General features: G+C 50.8%; 1 protein-coding gene across 2 annotated transcripts in view; it reads right to left on the bottom strand.

The window, feature by feature from the left end:
- Positions 1-1,284: 1,284 nt before the first annotated feature.
- Positions 1,285-20,652, bottom strand: part of CRTAC1 (cartilage acidic protein 1) — a 162,635-nt gene continuing 143,267 nt past the window's right edge. The window contains exon 15 of one of the 2 annotated variants that reach the window (XM_055346144.1): positions 1,285-5,444. In XM_055346144.1, coding sequence (XP_055202119.1) covers positions 5,422-5,444 — 23 coding nt within the window. In that variant the 3' untranslated portion in view covers positions 1,285-5,421. Of the gene's footprint in view, positions 5,445-13,421; positions 14,031-20,652 lie in introns of those variants that run through there. The other variant, XM_055346142.1, reaches the window with a different exon arrangement.

Raw genomic sequence — 20,652 nt, forward strand, 5'->3', positions numbered from 1 at the left:
GGCGCTCTTACCAGGGGGAAGGGCGGGCAGGAGAGGCGGGGCCTCGGGGCCGGGCCGGGCCGGGCGGGCGCGGAGCCTCTGGCCGCGGGCGGGGCTCCTCTCCGGCGGGCGGGCGCGGGAGTCTGGGGGCCGCGCTTCCCCCTCCCGGTCCGCGGAGGCGCCTGGCCCCTCCTCCTCCTGCCGCCCCCACTCCCGCGGCCGCTGTCCAAGATAAACCCGGCTGTTGCTTGCAGGAGCGGCGGCAGCCGGCGGGCGGGCGGGCGGGCGGGGAAGAGCCTCGGGCGCGGCCTCGCCTCCCAGCTCGGCGCCCGCATCAGCACCGCGGACAGCGCAGCGGCGGTCGCCCGCGCTAGGCGCCCGCGGACCCAGCCCCCCACCGGCGCCCGGGCCCTCGGCGTCCTCGTCAGCACCGTGGACAGTGCCCCGGGCCCCTGCTCGCCGCGGCCAGCCCGCCTGCCCCTGGAGGCAGCGCCGCGGACAGCCCGCCGCCGCCGGCCTCGCCGCAGGCTCGGAGCGGTCAGCGCCCCTGGAACATGGCCACTGAGGTAGGGGGCGGGCGCCCAGCCCGCAGGCAGTGCCCGACTGGTGCGGGAACACAGCCCCGCTAGGGGCGGACTGGGCGGGAAGGGAGGAGGGGAGGGCGGTGGGGTGCGGTGCGGTGCGGTGCGGTGCGGTGCGGTGAAGCGGTGGGATAGGGTAGGGTAGGATGGGGTGGTTTTCCGGATCGCTTACTGCGGGAAGAGTGGGGAATGGAGTGGCAGGGTGGAACACGGGGGAGGGGGGGCTTCTCCTGAGAACTCCTCTCACGCCTGGCCATCTTCCCCATCTGAGTGCCGAAGCTGCCCACGCCACTTGTTGGCACTGGCGCCAGGTTTGCTCCAGAGACCCAGATGGGGCTTCCCCTTAGCCTGGACTGCTAGTCTTAAAACTACTTCACTAGAGGATTGGAGGTGAGCTTGCCCCTGTTTTCGGGTGGGAATGCGGCTGGTTGCTGTTGCTATGCAGTGTAGCCTTCCAGCTTTTAAACTCAAAAGCCTGGTTAAGAGATGACAGATCTACCTCCACATCCACACTTCCTTCATGGGGAGGGAGGGGACAAAGAATCCTCAGGCCCAGACCCCAAATGGTTGGTTTATAATGAGCTGCCTGCACTAGTCTCCACTTTTGCACATCATGCTTTCTTGCTTTTTCATCCCATTCAAGTTTCTTGACACCAGGGTGCCTAATTTCCCATGTCTGATGGGAGGAGCTATCCTCTTCAGGGTGTACTTAAAGGTGTGTCACCGTTAAGGGTCTTGAAAGCTGAACCAAGGGACTGTTGGCTGAGGGCAGAGTCTCGGTGCAATACTTAAGAGACTAGGAATTTCCACCCGTGGTCCCTCACTGCATGTGGGAAATGGAGCTCTTTCTGTTCTCACTTATAAGCGGTAAAGCTAACACACGGAGAAGGGGAGAACCTATTTGATACACAGCATGTTAGCAGCAGAGTTGAAAGTTTCTTCCTTTGGATTTTTGGAGTGGAACTCAGGACACCAGGGCCTCCCCAGGTCTGATTGTTGATTCTTTTTGTGGTGTTTCCCCATTTCTAACCCAGCTGGAACACAAGCCAGGGGAACAACACAGGCTTTTGAATGATTCTGTGCATTGCCTCTGGGCATCCTGGTGAGCAGTGTCACATCAATACCAAGTGTTATTGTTGCAGTTCTGTCGTGGCCACCACAGAACAAGGTGCAGTTGCTTGGTGCCACTCGGCTTTGTGACAAGGCACAGGATTAGCTAGGAGGGCTCACCTCCTTCCCCAGGACCTTGTGAGGGGGCAAGCCCAAAGCAGACCCATGGAGCTTGATTTTTAGGGTGGAGGAATATAAAATAAATAAATAATTAGAAAGCTCAGAAAGTGCCAAAGTCACTGAGAAGAGCAGGAAGAACAAAGGAGAAACGGCCAAGGATCTGGTCACTTTCCAGATAGGGCTGCCAGGCTGCAGCAAAGGCTGCTGGTATTGGGCAGGAAGAGATAACTTCAGCCACCTGGGCCTAGCTGGGCCAGCAGTGTGGGCAGAGAAGGCAGCCACATCTGTGATGTGACCTGCCAGATTCCAGGAGGCTCCTCTGTCTCATCATATCTCCATTTCAGGTCTGTTGTGGTCTACAAATTCCAAACAGCAGGCTCACATCTCTAGGTTGAGGCGGTGTTTCTAGGAGGCTGCTGTGAAGCATGCATGACTCTCCCCAGGGAGAGATTCTGCTCATAATGCCTCTGTGAATGTAGCACTTTCCTGTGTACAAAGCACTATCACATGTGTGATCTCCTTTGAGCTTTAGAGCAACTCTGTGAAGTGGGCAAGGATGGTATTATTATCCCCAATTAACAGATGAGCTAACAGGCTCAGAAGCTTGCCTGATCCCTATGAAGAAGCCAAGGAAGGCATCATTATCCCATTTTACAGATGATGCAACTGGAATGTGAGAGTTTATTCAATAAACTATGGCTCAAAAGGGGCAGGACAAGAACTAGAGCTGGAATCTTCTGCCTCCCTAGTCAGTGTCTTTTCTGCTGCATCCAGGTGTAACCATTAGCTAACAGTGTTGCTCAACAGAGAGGTGGGTGTGAGGGGCGGTGAGATGAGGCTGTGATGGGGGAAGGGATGCAGAAGGACTCAGGCTCCCTGTTCAGCCTGGCTGGGTCAGCTTGAGGGCAGAGGGACAGAGGAATGCCCAGAAGGGATGGAGAGCAGAGGACAAACATTACCCATTTCTCAATTTGGCCTCAGGTGGACCCTGCTGGCAGCACTGAGGGAGGAAGCCTTAGCTCTGCCAAGGCACAGAATGTACACGTTCCCTGGGCTGTGGACTGAGTCATTCTCCCCAGGCTGTTTTTACTGTTAGGACTGAGTTAAGATTCCCAGGAAAAACCTGTTGGGAGAAGGAATACCTCATGCCAAACGTCTTGGCCATTCCCTTAGGAGTCTGAGTGGGAGGTCCTCAGTTCTAGCAGAAGGTGTTTTGAGAGGTGAAGAGGGGAGGAACAGAGGGTGAGGGGAGAAGGAGAGGAAGGGGCAGGAAGACAGAGGGGGAGAGAGAGAGAGACACTGAGAAACATTGCATGTCCCTGGATCTCTAGATGGAAGGCATGGGAACTAGATCTTCTCTGCTTCTTAATTTCTGTTCAGGAGTTAGCTTTAGGGGAGGAATCTGTGTGAGGAACTCAGAGGAGGGATGAAGCCTCCTGAGTGATACACTGACCTCATTTGGAAAACTGTAATGAGCCCATTTCCTGAGTGACAAACCTCTGTGAATGTGTGTCACCGGGAGCAGGGTCTGCCCTGGGAAATAGTCCAGATAGCCAGGGACAACTGGGAAATGTCTGGCAGGGAGGGCTTCTTTGAGTGGTGAAGTTTGGTCTCTAAGAGGTTTTTTTTTTTTTTTTTTTTTTTTTTAATTTACTTATGATAGTCACACAGAGAGAGAGAGAGAGAGAGGCAGAGACACAGGCAGAGGGAGAAGCAGGCTCCATGCACCGGGAGCCCGACGTGGGATTCGATCCCGGGTCTCCAGGATCGCGCCCTGGGCCAAAGGCAGGCGCCAAACCGCTGCGCCACCCAGGGATCCCCTCTAAGAGGTTTTTAAATGCACCCAAGCAGCATTATCCAAGCAAGGCATTTGGAGGTTTGATCTCTGAGGCCTGGAATTATCAACCAGCAGACAGTGGGTTGGGCTTGGCCCTGGTGTAGGCTTAGAAGAAGGGAAGCCCTTATGCTTGGGTTTCCATCCTGAGGCCTGACTTGGCTGCTTGTGACTCTTGATCCTCATTCCTCCTCCATGCCCCAGCAGCCAGGGAGCATGGTGTTGGTTCATTAGCTGAATCTCCTGATTCTTGAGTTGAGCCTCAAATGCATCCTCTGGAATTAGCTAGTTTTTAATGAGGATGGAGATGTGGGCCAGATGGGGCCTCCTGTTTGATGTGGGCAGATTGGGACTGGGAGTGTTCTTCTGAACTCTAGTGCTTGTTCCTCCCCACCTCTACCGGGTTGGCTCTATCAGGTGTGTGACCCACTCTTCAGGCAGCCTCCCTATCCCTGTCCTACTGAAGTTCAAAAATTGGTGCCAACAGATATTACCACTGATTTTCTCTTTCTTCTTCACAAAATGCCTCTTGGTCCTGTTTATACTCAGCTGCCGGCAGGCCTGGGGACAGTGGTGGGAGAGAGGGCAGAGCTGAGGAAGGTAAAAAGTAGATGAGAAGCCCAGGTGTCAGAGTCAGTTAAGAAATCCTGGGGGAGCTGCTAGGGGAGACACAGAAGCTGTGGCCTTGTAGTGAGGTGTGTGCATATTCTGGGATCCTCTTATGGGATTTCAGAGCATCATAGATCTCTTGAAAACTCTCACTCACTTCCTGAAAACTAAGTAGCTGGCAAGTGCCTGGGGCCTGGCTCTGGCTCTGGCCCAAGGGCCCCAGTGATGGGGTTCTTCATTCAGAGGTCCTCAACTGGCAGTCCTAGGAATGAATGTCATTCATGATTGTGCCTACTTGATCTGCTTCATGCTTACAAATGTAAAAATTTATTTGAAACATTAAAAAATCAAGATATTTGATATTAAAGAAATCTGGATTTATGGCTTCTCATAAGATGTCGGAAGCACAGCATCCTGGGCTCACATTACCGCATGGCAGTGATTGGTCGCTTTCCTGAGACAAGGCATGAGTTCTCTGATCAGTCACAGCCCTTACCCAGCCCACTTATATGCTTAGTCCCTATAAACATTTGTATTCGTAATCCCTGAAAAAGCCTCCCGAATGTCAGGGCTGGAATGGGCTTTAAGTGACTACGTTGTTCTAGCTTCTCAGTTTCTAGCTGAAGAAATGGAGTCCCAGAGTAGTGTGGCACCCAGATCTCCTGCTCCCAGGTCAGTGGACCTTCTTTCCATAAGAGCCTTTCGATACCTCACAACTGAGTCATTGTGGATGGAGAGAGCCAGTAGATGCTGCCTTGCCTTAAATCCACCCTTCACCAACTACAGATGAATCTGTTATATTGCGCTTTACTGGGAGATGAGGGCTCTGGAGTATACAATGTGTCTGATACCATCTTCTAGCAACTCCTCAAGACTCCAAAAATACTCTACAGGGAGGGAAACAGATTCTTTGTCACTCAGAGGCAGTGTTCTAAGGCTCAGGATTTTGGGAGTTGGAAAGGGTGTTGGCCCCTCCCACTCTGGCTACTTGAGAACATATGGATCAAAGCCAAGAGGAGATGAGACTATACCATGTAAGGTAGCACCCTAAAATCTTAATGGAATAATAAACTAGAAGTTTATTTATGGCTCAGTTAAATCCCAGACAGGTGATTTTGACCAGCAGGTGGATCTCCTCCAGGCTGATTCAGGGACCCAGGCTCTTCCCAACTTATGGTTCCATCATTTTCAAAATATAGCTTCTTTGGTTTCTGTGGGAGGGGAAAGATTACAGAGGCTAGTCATTGTGAGCCAAGCCTGTACATACCACTCACATTCCATTCAGTCAGATGCCCACATTTAATTGCACAGCAGTCTGGGGATTAATCTAGCTGTATACATGGGAGGAAGAAGTGGCTGTGGTCAAGTCACTAGAGACAGTCACTAGAGACACACAACTCCATGGTAGCACACAGTGCATGTGTGCACTAGGCACAGACAAAGGAGGCTGTTGGGGGGAAGAAGTAGAGTCCATATCAGAATGGCTGAAGCACTGGGGTTTTTTTCTTTTCTCCCTTTCTTTCCATTCACATGATCACTTTCCTTGGTTTAGACACACTTTTGTGTTCCCCTGGACCACTACAAAGGTAATCCATCCCTTCAACTGGCCTCTTATCTCACTCATGCCCAATTCCCATGCATCCCTCTCAGAGTTGCTTGAATGATCCTTTTGGGGCTAGGGAAGTCTATCCTCAAGATCCACTGGCTCATGTCAGTTGGTTTTAGAAGGACAGAAGAAGGCCACAGCCCCTTTCCTTGGAAAATACAAAAATATGAAATCTTAACCAGACAGAGAAGACACATTCATGAATAACAGTACTTAATATCACCAAAGCTTGCTTTGTTTCTCAAAGTTATCATAGGATCCTAGAGGATGTCAAGGGGGCTTTCTCAATTAAAACCTTGATTGGTGGAATCAAGTACTATTAAGACAAGAGGAACACTTACATTCTTCAATTCAGTCCCAATACTCTGGGACCACATCTCTTATGCAGAGCAAGGGTTCTCTGGATTAAGGAAAGTCTCTGATTCTCCTTTTTTTCAGAACTTTGATTAACCAATTATCTGCTCTTACTTTTCTCTCATTACTTATTCTTTCTGCCTAGCTTTTTAAAAAATAAGATTTATTTATTTGAGAAAGAGAGGGAGAGGGAGAGAGAGAGAAGGAGAGGGAGAAAATGTGCTATCATGGGGCAGGGAGGGCAGAGGGAGAAAAATCTCAAGTAGATTTTCCATTGAGTGTGGAGCCCAATACAGGGCTCAATCTCATGACCCTGTGATCATGACCCGAGCCAAAATCAAGAGTTGGATGCTTAACCAACTGAACCACCCAGTTGCCCCTCTTTCCCCCAGCTTTTAAACAAGTTTAAGTGTCTTCCATTCTACACTCTCCCCTCTATTAGAGACTCCCCCCACCCCCAGCTCTCTGTGATTGCACAGAGATTGTTCTCTGTACTGTCATCCCCTGGGCTCTTATCTAATCCACAAACCAACTCCTATCTTTTTTATTTTATTTTATTTTATTTTATTTTATTTTATTTTATTTATTTTATTTTATTTTATTTTATTTTATTTTATTTTATTTTATTTTATTTTATTTTATTTATTTATTTATTTATGATAGTCACACACACACACAGAGAGAGAGAGAGGCAGAGACACAGGCAGAGGGAGAAGCAGGCTCCATGCACCGGGAGCCCGATGTGGGATTCGATCCTGGGTCTCCAGGATCGCGCCCTGGGCCAAAGGCAGGCGCCAAACCGCTGCGCCACCCAGGGATCCCCCAACTCCTATCTTGCTGAAATCTGCCTGCAGTCACTGGAGTAGACCAAGTTCTCTGCCATCTTTGCTCCTTTGTACAAGCTCCTCCCTCCATCTGGGTTGCTTTGACATCCTCTCCCTACCCACTGCCTGCCCCCTATCACTGGCAGCACCTGGCCTTCCTTTATGACTCAACACAGACCTCAGGAAGTCTTTTCTGAGTAAGCATTTCTGGGTAAGATGTTACTTCTCTGAAGCATTTATCACAGACTAATTTATTATATACTTACTTGTCTTCCTCCCTGGAGCTCACAGGCTGTCTTTTGCCCAGCATCCCCAGAGCCTGGCAGTAGTAGGGACTCAATAAATGAAAGGAATGACTGAATGGATTCACCTTAATTACACAGGATGAACTGGCTGTGTGCTCACTCTGCCCTTGGGGCTTGGTCTCCACGTGGTTCCAGTGTTTGGCATATTTTACCCAGTGGAATGCTAGCTTCAAATGTGGGTGGCTAAGGCTGGAAGTGAAAGAAAGAGGACCTATTCTTTTTTTTTTTTAATTTTATTTATTTATTTATTTATTCATGAGAGACACAGAGAGAGAGAGAGACACAGGCAGAGGGAGAAGCAGGCTCCATGCAGGGAGCCTGACGCGGGACTCGATCCCGGGTCTCCAGGATCACACCCTGGGCTGAAGGCGGTGCTAAACCACTGAGCCACCTGGGCTGCCCAAGAGGACCTGTTCTTCTGTGGACTTGAGCTCACTCCCCTCAAATGCTAGTCTGTGTCAATGTTAAGTCTGCAAGTGTGGGCAAGGGATGGAATTGCCCCACTCCTTTCTACCAGGGCAAGGTGTTTCTTTGATTTGGAGCTTCAGCCCACTTTATTCATAATTTTCTCTGGGGAAATTTGGGCATTTGGAGCCCCCTTCTTTCCTGTGACGAGATGTCCTGAATGGGAAAGCTATCCCTGATGTTCTCTGTCCTGGGCTTTAACTTGACCTGAACCCAAATATCCCTCCAAGGTGGTGGGCATATCAGTTCCTGCACACACCCCCCCCCCCCCAAACTGCCGTAAGCCCCACTTCTGAGACCTCAGTCTTGTTCAGGGCTGGGTTCCCCAAGCATGAGGCCTGAGGAGTTGTGAATATTTTATATTTGCCAAGTAAACAAAAGTATGAAAGTTTCTGTGTGGCATAAGACAGGAAAAAGGAGGGAGGAGGAGGGAGGAGAGAAGGAGGGGAGGGAGGAGAGAGAGTGAGAGAGCGAGAGAGCGAGAGCGAGAGAAGGATCTGGGCCAGCCACCAGGAAGTCTTTTTCTCTTATTAAACTTTGTTTCTAGTTCTGTTGCTGGTTCTAGAACCTCTCCTTTTGGCTCAGCTTTGGCCCTGCTTCAGGCTTTTTCCAGATCTTTCTGGGATAGCTTGAGGTATCTTGTCTGGTAAGCTCCACAGTCCTGCTTCCCCGTGGTCTTCCTGGAGCACTGGTAGGGTGGCTAACATCTCGGTTTGCTGGGAACTTTTTTGATTTTAGTGCTGTAAGAACCATATCCTGAAACTCCCTCAGTCTTGGATGATCTAGATGGATGGTCACCCTGAGTGTGTGTCTCCTGTATGCCTCCTTAGGTCCACAATCTGCAGGAGCTGCGGCGAAGTGCCTCGCTGGCCACCAAGGTCTTTATCCAGAGAGACTACAGTGATGGGACCATCTGTCAGTTCCAGACCAAATTCCCCCCAGAGCTGGATAGCCGGGTGAGGATGGCTTTTTTCTCAACTTGGAACACAGGCCATGATGGAATCAAGGACTTAATCAAATGTATTTTTTTTCCAGTATAAAAGTATTATGTGTCATATAACTTGCTCAGTCACTTCACATGGAAGAATTAAACAGTGCCCCTGATAGTGTCTTGCTGTCACCACATGAAAAGTTAGAGCTGAAAAGGCCTCAGATTTCCTAGTTCAGCAGCCCACAAAGGTCAGCAGCACAAGAGTCACCTGGAGAGCTTTTTTTTTTTTTTTAATTTTTAAAAGATTTTATTTATTTATTCATGAGAGACACAGAGAAAGAGAGGCAGAGACACAGGCAGAGGGAGAAGCAGGCTCCCTGCAGGGAGGACTGGATGCCTGGTCTCCAGGTTCACGCCCTAGGCTGAAGGCAGCACTAAACCGCTGAGCTGAGCCACCGGGGCTGCCCACCTGGAGAGCTTCTTAAACAAAAGCAGATTCCTTAGTCCTGTGATGGCAGCAGCTTCTGGAATCTCCACATTTTAGCAGCACTTCTTAGCCCTACATGCAGAGCTTTAAAAAATTCTGACAGCCGGGTCATCAACCAAGGGCTCTGCCCACAGCCTCTTCCTCCAGACTCAGCTACCTGGGGGTCTTATAGACACCAGACCCCTTGCAAGGCGTCAGATCCTGCAGCCAACTTTTGCTTCTGGTTCAGGGGTATGGTATGTATGGCCCTCATCCCAGGCTGCTGTAGAATTGGTCTGGGGTTGTAGTCTGCCCTCTGGAGGGCGGCGGGCAGACCCGGACTCTTTCATTCAGCAACTCAGGCCCATCTGAATGGGCTTGGGAAGGTGGGACAGGGCTGCCTTTTGCTAAGCTGGATCCCCACCCAGCTTTTAGTGAGCCATGGGCTCTCCTCATCTCATCAAAGGACATACCTGTCCTTTGGGGCATGGCGAGTTTTGGGGGTAAAGCATAATGTTTTCTTTCTTTCTTTCTTTCTTTCTTTCTTTCTTTCTTTCTTTCTTTCTTTCTCTTTCTTTCTTTCTTTTTTAAGATTTATTTATTTATTCATTTATGATAGACACAGGCAGAGAGAGGCAGAGACACAGGCAGAGGGAGAAGCAGGCTCCATGCCGGGAGCCCGATGCGGGACTCGATCCCGGGTCTCCAGGATCACACCCTGGGCCAAAGGCAGGCGCCAAACCGCTGAGCCACCCAGGGATCCCCCAGCATAATGTTTTCTTATGCATCACTCCAGATCTGTGTAGGGATAGTGACTGGGAACCCCAAACTTCTGATTATTCTTGGGGAGACCTTTTGTCCTAGATGAGCACGGAAGATCTCTAACCTGTGTGATGGACAGTTCTGATCCTGTAGTGGTGAGTGGGGAAGGGGGTGCTCTGAGGAATGTAAAAAATGGGGCTGTAGATACTTTGACATCTGTTAAATTTGGAGTATGACTTTCCAATCTAGTGTAGGGTTATGTATTGAAGAGACAGACTTAGGTCAGAGCTGTGTAACCTTGGACACGTTCATTCAGCATTCAGCAAATATTTACTGAACAACCACTATGTATGAGGCAATCATACATACTCATAGGGGGTATAGAAGTGAAGACTTGGAGTTTATTTTCTACTAGAGGGTATAAAGACTAAAATAGCAAGTAAATGTGTAGCAGCTCTGGTGGTGGCCAGTACTAGAAAACTAAGGGGTGGGGATTGTCACGGGGCTGGGAGACCTGGGGAGAGGTGAATGGCTGGGGAGGCTAGGGGATAAGGTGAGACCTGAGTCTGGGGTGGTAGTGTCTTGGGGAAGAGTAATGCATCCAAGGACACAGGTGTAAAGGACTTATGTATTTTCAGGAAGCAGCAGGGCGGTGGGTGTGGCTAGAGTGGGGACTAAGTGAGCAGGAGAGTAGGAGGCCCAGGAGACACAAGGCCAGGCAAGGTATGGCCTAGCAGGCATTGTAAGGGCTTCTTGGATTTTACTTAGAGATAAGAAGGCTTTCAAAGCTTTTCTTCAGGGCTGTGACATGATCCAACTTTAGCCGTTCCCTTGGCAGGGCTGGGAGTAGAGACATGAGTTAAGAAGGCAGAGATGAAAAAAAAAAAAAAAAAAAGGACAGAGATGATGGTGCTGGACCATTGAGCAAAGCTTTGATCTGCTGAAAGTGAAAAAAATGCATAAAAGTGCATTATTTATTTACTTACTTTTATTGAATTTTTTTAAAAAGATTAGACTCTGCAAAGCTTTTTTCAGATGAATCAATTGTTAAATTTATTTTTTAAAGATTTTATTTAGGATCCCTGGGTGGCGCAGCGGTTTGGTGCGTGCCTTTGGCCCAGGGCACGATCCTGGAGACCCTGGATCGAATCCCACTTCGGGCTCCCGGTGCATGGAGCCTGCTTCTCCCTCTGCCTGTGTCTCTGCCTCTCTCTCTCTCTCTCTCTCTCTCTCTCTCTCCCTCTCTGTGTGACTATCATAAATAAATAAATAAATAAATAAATAAATAAATAAATAAAGATTTTATTTATTGAGAGAGAGTGTGTGTGTGTGAGCCTCCATCCCCCCCCCCCACTTTCCCAGCAGGGGGAGATGGAAAGGGAAGAGGGAGAAGCAGACTCTCTGCTGAGCACAGAGTCTGACAAAGGGCTCAAATCCCAGGACCTGGAGATCATGACCTGAGCTGAAGTCCAATGCTTAACTGACTGTGTCACCTAGGCACTGCGCTATTGCTTAATTTAATCTATAGTTGCCAGATGAATTTATAGAAGTCTTAATTTTTTTTTAGAAGTCTTAAGTTTTTAAAAAGATTTTTATTCATTTGTTCATGAGAGACACACACACAGAGAGGCAGTGACATAGGCAGAGGAAGAAGCAGGCTCCCTGCAGGGAGCCTGATGTGGGGCTTGAACCCTGGACCCCAGGGTCATGACCTAAGACAAAGGCAGATGCTCAACCACTGAGCCACCCAGGCACCCCTATTTTTTTTTAAATTGATGTATATTTGATACACAATGTTACATTGGTACCTGAAAGTGCTTTTAGAAATAGAAGGCATAGAAAGTGCTTAATAAAGATTAGCTATTATGATTATAGATGCAGGCTGGACAGCTTCCGAGCTGTGCACACACACGAGGCTGTTGTGTTCTTCATGACCTCTTACCTTGAGGGAGGTGCCCCCTCCTGCATAGATACTCCTGAGGTCTCACAAATCAGTCGTATGTTTGGAGTCCCATTCAAACATGGGAAACCCCTACCAATTAGGTCCTGGGTGCTTTCACAGTTATCAAAATGGGGGGGGACAGAATCACTAGAATTCTTTCCTGATCCCCTGTAGAAAGTGTCCACATCTACGATACTGTGGGGGTTTCCTGCTTCCAAGGGAGGCCAAGTAGCCATTCTTATTCCTACCTTATAGATGTGGAAAGTGAGTAGTTAAGTCATTAGTCAAAGTCTACACAGCTAGGTGCTGGTCAAGTCTGGACTGAACCCCAGGTCTCCTGACTCCCAGTCCAGTGCTCCGTAGGCAGCCATGGCTTCTCTGGTCTTGCTTGTGGGCATCTTCTGCCACCAGTGTGGCCCTGCCACTGCCACCCTCCCATTGGTGACTATCCACTGTTTAGGGAGGCCGACCTCAACCTGGTTCCCTGTCGCCCTCTCCCTGCAGATCGAGCGGCAGCTCTTTGAGGAGACAGTGAAGACCCTCAACGGCTTCTACGCAGAGGCTGAGAAGATTGGAGGCAGCTCCTACCTTGAGGGCTGCCTGGCCTGTGCCACGGCCTACTTCATTTTCCTCTGCATGGAGACGCACTACGAGAAGGTAGCTCCCCTCCTGACTGCCCTGCATGCCCGTCCCAGGGCTCCCCCTGCTGTGCCCTCATCCTCAACTGGCCCCTCTCCTTGCAGGTTCTCAAGAAGATCTCCCGCTACATCCAGGAGCAGAATGAAAAGATCTTTGCCCCTCGAGGCCTCCTGCTCACAGACCCGGTGGAGCGCGGGATGAGGGTTGTATCCTTCCTGGCTGTTCTGTGTCCAGGCACAGAGCTACCAACCAGTAGGGCCCACAGTGAGGCTACCAAAAAATAGGGACTACCCTAGGGTCTCCTGCTAGGGGATTTCCTAGGACTTCTCACATCTTGGGTCATCTGACTCCTTCCACCATAAGTTATCAGTGCTATTTATGAATTTTAGGGTTTGCTTTTATTGAGCTGCATTTATTCAGTGCTTAATACATGGCAGGCATCATATTAACTGCTTTTAATACCCCTAAAGGTGGATGACTTATATTCTCCTTGTCCATGAGCACACTGAGGTTCAGTCACTGGCTCAGGTTCAGGTTCAGTCACTCAGCTCTGGGTTACCCAGCTGGTGATCATCAGAGCCAAGACTGGAGTCCAGGCCCACACTTAGCTATGAGGCTGTACTGCCCCTCAGGGAATACGCAAATCTCTGTGGCTCTTTACATGTCTATAGTCTCCTGTACTTCTGGGCGTCCGTCCTGCTGTCCTTCTTTGACAGATCGGAAAAATGGTCTGTGGGCTGCTGGCCCAGGGGTGGGTTATAGGTCTCCTCACCTGGGAAAGTGTGTGCCCGCATCCCATCCCCAGTCACTAGCAACAAGAGTTAAGTTGTTAAAAAAAGAAATTTCACTTGAAAATTGAGAGGAAAAAGTAAAGAAAGCACAAATACTGGAATCTTCTGTTTACAAAGCCCTGTGAGAAGGGCCTCTTTTTATTGAGCCTTTACTAAGTACCGGGCATTGTGCTTCGGGCCTCACATGTGTTATTTCAGCCGTCCCAGACAGCCCTGAGATTCTATGACCACCACCGTCTTGCAGAGGCAGTCACTGATGGCTAACAAGTTACATGCCTGGTCTCAGGCCGCATCGCTAGGGAGTAGGGAGTCAGGATTGAAGCCAGGGCACCGAAGCCCTCCCACTTGCCTGCAGTGAAACCAAGGGTCCTGGGTTTGGTAATTAGACCCCCTGGGGCGGAAGCTTCTGGTGGGGTGTGCGCCCACGCCAGCTCGGCCTGCTGTGGGGCTGCTGTGGTCTTGCACGGAGGGTGCGGGGGTGGGGGGTGGGGGGTATGGCTCGGCCTCCCGCTCCCCTGCTGGCCTCCGTCCGCCGGTCCGTCCGCCCTTCTTGGCAGCTGGCAAGGGGTCCCTCCTTAACGCCGCCGCAGATCGAGATCTCCATTTACGAGGACCGGTGCAGCAGCGGCAGCTCCAGCAGTGGCAGCAGCTCGGGCAGCGGCAGCAGCGGCGGGGGCGGCGGGGCGGGGGCCCGGTGACTGGCCGAGAGTCCCTGCAGGGAGGTGTACGGCCGGACTGAGGGCCTCTCAGACCTGCGGCGGCTGCGCTACCAGAGCACCCGCTTCTGAGTCATTCTGTGGGCCCCGCTGCTCCCTGGGGCGGGAGGGAGGGTGACTGGCCCGGGGTCCTGCGGGGCTGTCTCCCCGCGCCCCCTCCCGCAGTCGGCCCACTTCCTCGGGGGTGGGGGGGTAGGGGGCAGGACTGGTCTCTCCCCGCCGGATCTTCCAGGGGAAGGCTGGGGCGGCGTGGGCAACACAATTTGGACAGCCCCTTTCTTCTGCTGCTCTCCCAACACCCCGAAGGGGGGGCTCAGGTCCCAGAGAGAAGTCCCGCCCCGCATGATCCCTCACTCCAAATCCAATATCCGCCAGGACTCTCTCCCGCCAGGGTCCTGCTCCCCGTGGCTGTCTCCCAGTGTCTGCTCTTTCTGGTGCCACTGCAGGGGCTCTGCCTGTCTGTGATCCTGCCTCCACGGGATTCGACGTCTGGGGAGATGGGAGCCACTCAGTCCCCTCCTGACCCCTCCTTCGCTCCTGGCTTCCCCTTCCTCCATTCAAAGCCTGGAGGCCACGTTGGCCTTGTCAAGAGACACCCAACTCCTGAGATTGTGCAGGACACCAGGTGCTGGCTGTGGGGCACGCAGCCTGGGGCTCTGAGAGGTTATATGGGAGCCTAGAGAAATGCATCATGGAGACATGTAGCTTTGGGAGGTTTGAACCTCCACCACTGGAGCCAACTTCTCGAGATTACAACCCGTGTGTATGTGAGAATGAGTGCGTGTGCATGCAGTATATATGAGTGCACCATGGGCATGAATGTGCGTGTGGGTGTGCAGGTGTGTGCATGAGCACACACGTGAATGCATGTGTGTGAGTGCCCTTTGTGAGTGTGTGTGCACACGTGTGGGTACACCTGTGTGTGAGTGCATGTGTACGTGTATATGACCATGCACTTGTCTGTTCCCTTTGGTTGCCAGGTTCCTTTGCCCCTCTCTGCATCCTGTCTTCTTTGTATGTGATGGTCTGAGGCTGCTTCCCTGCATGGGTCCAGCCTGCCCTTTGTAAATAAATGTCCTAAAGCTCCTTGCCCCTTGCCTGGGGCTGCCAGCTTGGCTCTTCTTCCTGGTCTCTCCCCCACCTGCAAAGTTCTCCCCACTGTGTACATTCTAGCGGAAGAGACGTTGGGGGTCTGGGAGAGCAGAGCCAACCTTCTGGGGCCTTCTGTGTCCCTCTCCCAAACCCCCTGTGACATGGCAACAGGACCACACATGCTGCATATTCAGCCCACCCAGGCTCTGGAGCTCTCTAAGGCTGCATGAGTGAGGCTCCCTTGGATGTTCAAAGGAGGTGGCAGCCTGCAGGGGGAAAAGGCAAATTCCTTTCTTGAAAGGGAAGAGAAGCACCCAGGCAATGAGGCCCTGCCTGCCAAGGCCCAGGGTGGCCAGTGGGAAGGAAGCAGCCCTGTCCTGGTGCCCTGATGATGGACAGAGAAGGCTGCCTGCTCAGCTGGCAGGAGGTGCTCAAAGTGCAGGTGAAAGACTAGACACTGCAGGTAGCTTTCTAGAACCAAAGAGGGGTCTGGTTTTCCTTTGGACAAAAGAATGGCATAGGCGAGGAAGGTGCCTACCCAGGAACTGAAGAGGGCAGCCTGGTCCCTGAACCTGAGTCGGGGGTGGGGTGGGGTTGTCCTGGTGCAAGGATCCCCCACAGAGGGTGGCAACCAGTGGGTTCCACGGCAGCCCCCTGACCCCTGGGCCTGGTCCGTGCTCACCCTGGCCTACTGTGTGGCTGGGCCTTATGTCTGACCTATGCCTCTCCTGTGGGATGGCTGGGCACAGGTGATGCAGTGGCCTTTGGTTTTATTATTTCTTTTTCCAATAAAAGGACTTGCCCAGCTTGAGGCTCTGTGCTGCTTCTCTCCCCTAATGTGATGGAGTGCCAGTTCTATGCCCCAGAACCACAGTGAGGGGAGGGGAGGCTCCCCACCCGCCTCATGCCAAGGAGGTGGGGCTGAGTGCGTTCCTGAAGAAGCAGTGAACCTGAGATGGGCAGGACCCATCCTGTCTTCTTGGAGCTTGTGGTCTTTGGGGAGGCTACATTAAGGATCCTCTCATCTGGAGCTTTTATGGGTGCTTGCAGCCCTGGGTGGAGGGAATAGCTTGATTAAAAACCAGGTCAAAAGTAAGTTATAAATTGATTAAATGCCCATGGTTTGAGCTCTTAACCTAGGTTGGGCCCTGTTAGGGAGTGGATCACAGAAGTCACTCAGCTTTAAAGACTAGGAAAGCATGTGAGTGTTGGAGCTTAGCAGGGTTGTGTCTTGCATTTTATAAAACTAACATTTATCGAGCACCTACGGTGTGCCAGATACTGTGGTAAAACCATATGCTAGAGCTGGGAGGGGATTTAAAGATCATCTAAATGAGGCAGAATGGAGGCCCAGAGCGGTCACATGACTTGCCCCAGGTCACACAGCTGGTTGACAATACCAAATTTAGAACCTGACTCCATGCTCACTAAGACACCATGAGGATGGTATCTTGATGGAAGTTGCCTTAGGCTGCAGGGTGGCCAGGGTCACACACTCAGGTCTGTGGACAAAGAGAGGCTCTCACCAGACTGTGGGGACAATGTCCAGCCTCAGGATGGGGGCTTTGGAGAGATCCCCTCTGGGTGGTGCTGAGTGGCACGCTGGGTGGCTTTCACACTTGAACTTGCTGCTCTGAAGGGGCAGCTGGGCCTTTGCTTGAACCAGGAGGCAGGCTAGACTCACAGCCTGTGCTCAAACCTGGAGTGTGTGTGGGTGATCTCAATGGTTTTTAACACGCAGGTAGATTCTTTCTGTCCTGTTTGCAAGGTTATTATTAGCAATAATAATAAATAGTAGCTAACATTTATCATTACGTGCCAGGCACTAGACTATGACCCCACATAGTCATTCAGTCCTCACAACAACCCTGTGGCGTGGACTATTATCCCCATTTTATAGACGAGGAGACTGAGGCTCACAGAATTTAAATAACTTGCCCAAAGTTACACAACTAGGAAGTGGGCAGAGCTTAGCTTTGAATCTAGGCAATGTGACTCCAAACTGTGGAAGATGATCAATCCAGCTTCAGGGACCCTGTCAGAGCTCCAGGTCCTCAGCCATGCTAGGTGAGGGTTTGACAGATCTCCAGATAAGAACGTGGAGCTGTGCCTGGTCCCTCCCAGCCAGGGCTGGTACCTTTAGGCATCATGGGAGTGCGGGTGGGCTGTGCTCTCCACAGAACTGTGGGGCCTGCAGGGGCCGCGTGGTGAAGGCAGAGTGGGGAGAAGCAGGTGAGGCGTGGCTTCTCTCTCCCTGGCTTTCCTCTGGTGTCTGTTATGGGGGACGTGGGCTCTCCCACGGGTCCAGTCACAGCCATGTCTCTGCCTCCCCCTTGCCAGCCTGGAACAGGCAGGCAGCTCTGGATTACCATTCCCCTGTCCTCACTGCAGCCTTACTCTGCTTTCTAGCGTCCTCTGGGGTGTGGGAGAACCCCAGCATTTACAGAAGCTCATTGTGCCACCAAGTGGTGGAGTCGTGCACTGCACCCCGGAATCAAGCAGCTGGGAAACATTCCTAGAACCCTGCAGCCACTTCCACCTGCTTTCAGAGGACGTGCAGCAAAGATGGAATCCATTTGGTGGTGGCTCTCCCTACAGCCAGCCTCTGGGGTGCTGCCCTTTTCCTGGGATCACCCGGCTCCCTTCTCCGCAGCTCTGGAAGGACTTACAGTAAGGAAAGTTCCTGGCTGGAGGCACCTGCACCTGGTTTTGGCTTTACTATTGGCCAAGGATGAAAGCAATGCAAGTAGTGATCCTGGTGAGACCTGGAGTACAGGCTTCATGAGAGTAGCACATGGTGGAGACTTCTTGAGCCTCAGCTTCCTTCCCTAGCTGTAAAATAGGGAACCTAATATTTTACAAAATTACTTGGACCAGTGCCTCTCATCCTTGGCTGCAATTGGTGTCACCCGGTGAGCAAGAGAAACACTGATGTCGGTTCCTAGCCCCAGAGATGCTGATTTCATTATTCTGGGGGTGCAGCCTGGGCATCAGGATTTTTAAAAAATCTCCCTCGAGATTCTAGTGTGAAAATGAGGTCAAGCACCCCTGATTTCGACAGTACCTAGAGCCTAGGAGCCTTTTCACAGGCCTCAGAAAATGTCTGAGACCCAAATAAAAGTTTTTCAGTTCCACAAAAGCAACGAGGCACACAATGAATGCAAGCTATGACTCCACTTATAACAAATTCTAATACAGGCACGATGAATCTATGGTGGTAGAAGTCAGGAGAGCAGGTGTCCTGGGGTGGGGTGCAGTGCACGGAAGGGGGCCTTGGGGAGGCTTCTGGGTGCTCACAATCTGTTTCTCTAGCAGAGTGCTGGTGACACAGATGGGCTCACTTTGTGAGAACTCATTGAGCTGTACACTTAAGATTTGTGTCTTTTTCTATATGTATGGTACATTTCAATAAAATTTGCCAAAAAGGTTTATGGGCTCCAAAATAGGAAAAGAAAACACAAAACTGAAATGAATGTTTCACTGTATATCACAAAATGTAACACTGTCAAATAGTCCACTGTAATTTAACTCTGTGTGTGTGTGTGTGTGTCTGTAATTTAGTATGAGTTGTGGATGTCTATGACAATGTTTGATATAATGAGGGGTGAGGCCTCCAAAAGAGATGAAGGTCCCTGGTACTTAAGAAAATCATAAAACAGCCCAGGTTTACCCTGGGAGCTCTGAGCCCTGGCCCCACCCTCTGCACTTCTGTGCAAAATGATGTGCCTTTATCTGGGGAAGAGAATCTGCAGCTTTCAGCATATTTGCAAAAGGGATCACCCCCTAAGAAAAGGCTGAGAACAAGGGGTTTGAGGAGTCAGTAAGACACTGGCTGGGAATGTGCTCCGCACGAAATAGGTGTTCCTGATCCCTTTGAGGTTTCCATCTGACCCTTCTCAGGCAAATTTGGGAAGATTTAATCTCTGGCAGCGCCCAGGGCAGACTGTGCAGAGCTCATGGCTCTTCCTCTAAGGGGCTATTTAACGGGCTTGGCGGTTCCACATCTGCCCAATGGCAGAACTTAGCACGAGTTCTGGAGTTGCACCGGACTTGGGGTTTTGAATTGGGGACGGCGGGGGAGGTGGAAAAGTGAGAAAGGAGTCAGAGGGCTGGCTGTCTGCCAACCCCGAGCAATGCACTAAGCTCCCCTGAGTCCCAGCTCTGTCATCTGTTACCCTGAGCCCCAGCACGATGAGAATGCATCTTTGTAGATGATAATCTGTTTCTCCAAAATAAAATATTATTATTATTGCTGAAGTTACACTAGGACCTCATTATACGGCAGCCTTGTGATACAGACTTAAAGCTAGGTTTAAGATTCTTGCATAGAATAAACATATTTATCCAAGGGTTCACTGATTCCCTAATATGTGCCAGGAACATTCACGTACATTATTATTCCATTTAGTTCTCTAACACTCTGGTAGGTGGCTATATTTGAATTCTTATTTTATAGATGAGGAAACTGATGTTCCAGGTGGTTAGGTAGCTCAACAAGTGCCCACAGCTAGTGAGTGTCAGAGTAAAGACCTAAACCCAAGTGTCAGACCCCAAATCCTGCTCTAGTTCTACCAGTGTGTCACAGTGAAAGACTCTGTTCTACCTGGATTGCCTCATAAAGACAGATTTCAGACCCAGGGAGAAACACGTGGGCAAATGCGGACACAGAAAAATTAGCTTTGCAGAGGCATGATGGGCCTAGTTATTTTGGAGTAATTCAAGTTATCGATTGCTGTAATGGAAAAGTGATTGGGGACCAGCTAGCACCTGCGAGCAGTCTGAGCAAGGCCCTGGAAGGGGGAAATGTTATATCCAGCTTACTGGACTTTGTGGAAGGCAATGGCTTTCTACCCTGTCCCTAGTTCCTTGGTAAACTTTTTTTTTTTTTTTAAGATTTTATTTATTTGAGAGCAAGAGCAAGGGCCAGAGAGAGAGAGAGAGCACACGCGCGCGCGTGCAATAGAGAGAGAGAGAGAGAGAGAGAGAGAGAGAGAGAGAGCACCCAAGAGCGCAGGAGCACGGGGGAAGGGTAGAGGAAGAGGGAGAAACAGACTCTGCTGAGCAGGGAACCCCATGTGGGGCTCCATCCCAGGACCCGGGATCATGACCTGAACTGAAGGCAGACGCTTAACCATCTGAGCCACCCAGGTGCCCCCGTTGGGAAACTCTTGAAGGCTGGGGACCTAGTCTTACTCATCTCCACCAACTCCCTCCCTCTGCCCCATGTGCCTGTCACAGTGCTTCGCCCTTGGCAGGTGGATGGGAAATGCAGCCCACCAGGAAGGACAGGAATATTCAGATGTGAAATCCTCTGGCCCCGGGGCAATGTGAGCGGAGAAGTAGCTAGGCAGGTGCAGACAGGTAAGTGGCCACTGAATGATACAATTCAATTGCACGTGGCCACTGACTAACTCAATTAAAGGGTAGAGGCAGTGACCCTCGGCCATCCCCTGTGCTGGGCAGTTGCTTTGAGTTGCTCTGGCCGTGGTCTCGTGGCCATGATCTCGTGGCTCTGTTCACGATCTC

This window comes from Nyctereutes procyonoides, unplaced genomic scaffold (assembly GCF_905146905.1).
Source record: "Nyctereutes procyonoides isolate TBG_1078 unplaced genomic scaffold, NYPRO_anot_genome, whole genome shotgun sequence".
Taxonomy (NCBI): Eukaryota; Metazoa; Chordata; class Mammalia; order Carnivora; family Canidae; genus Nyctereutes; species Nyctereutes procyonoides.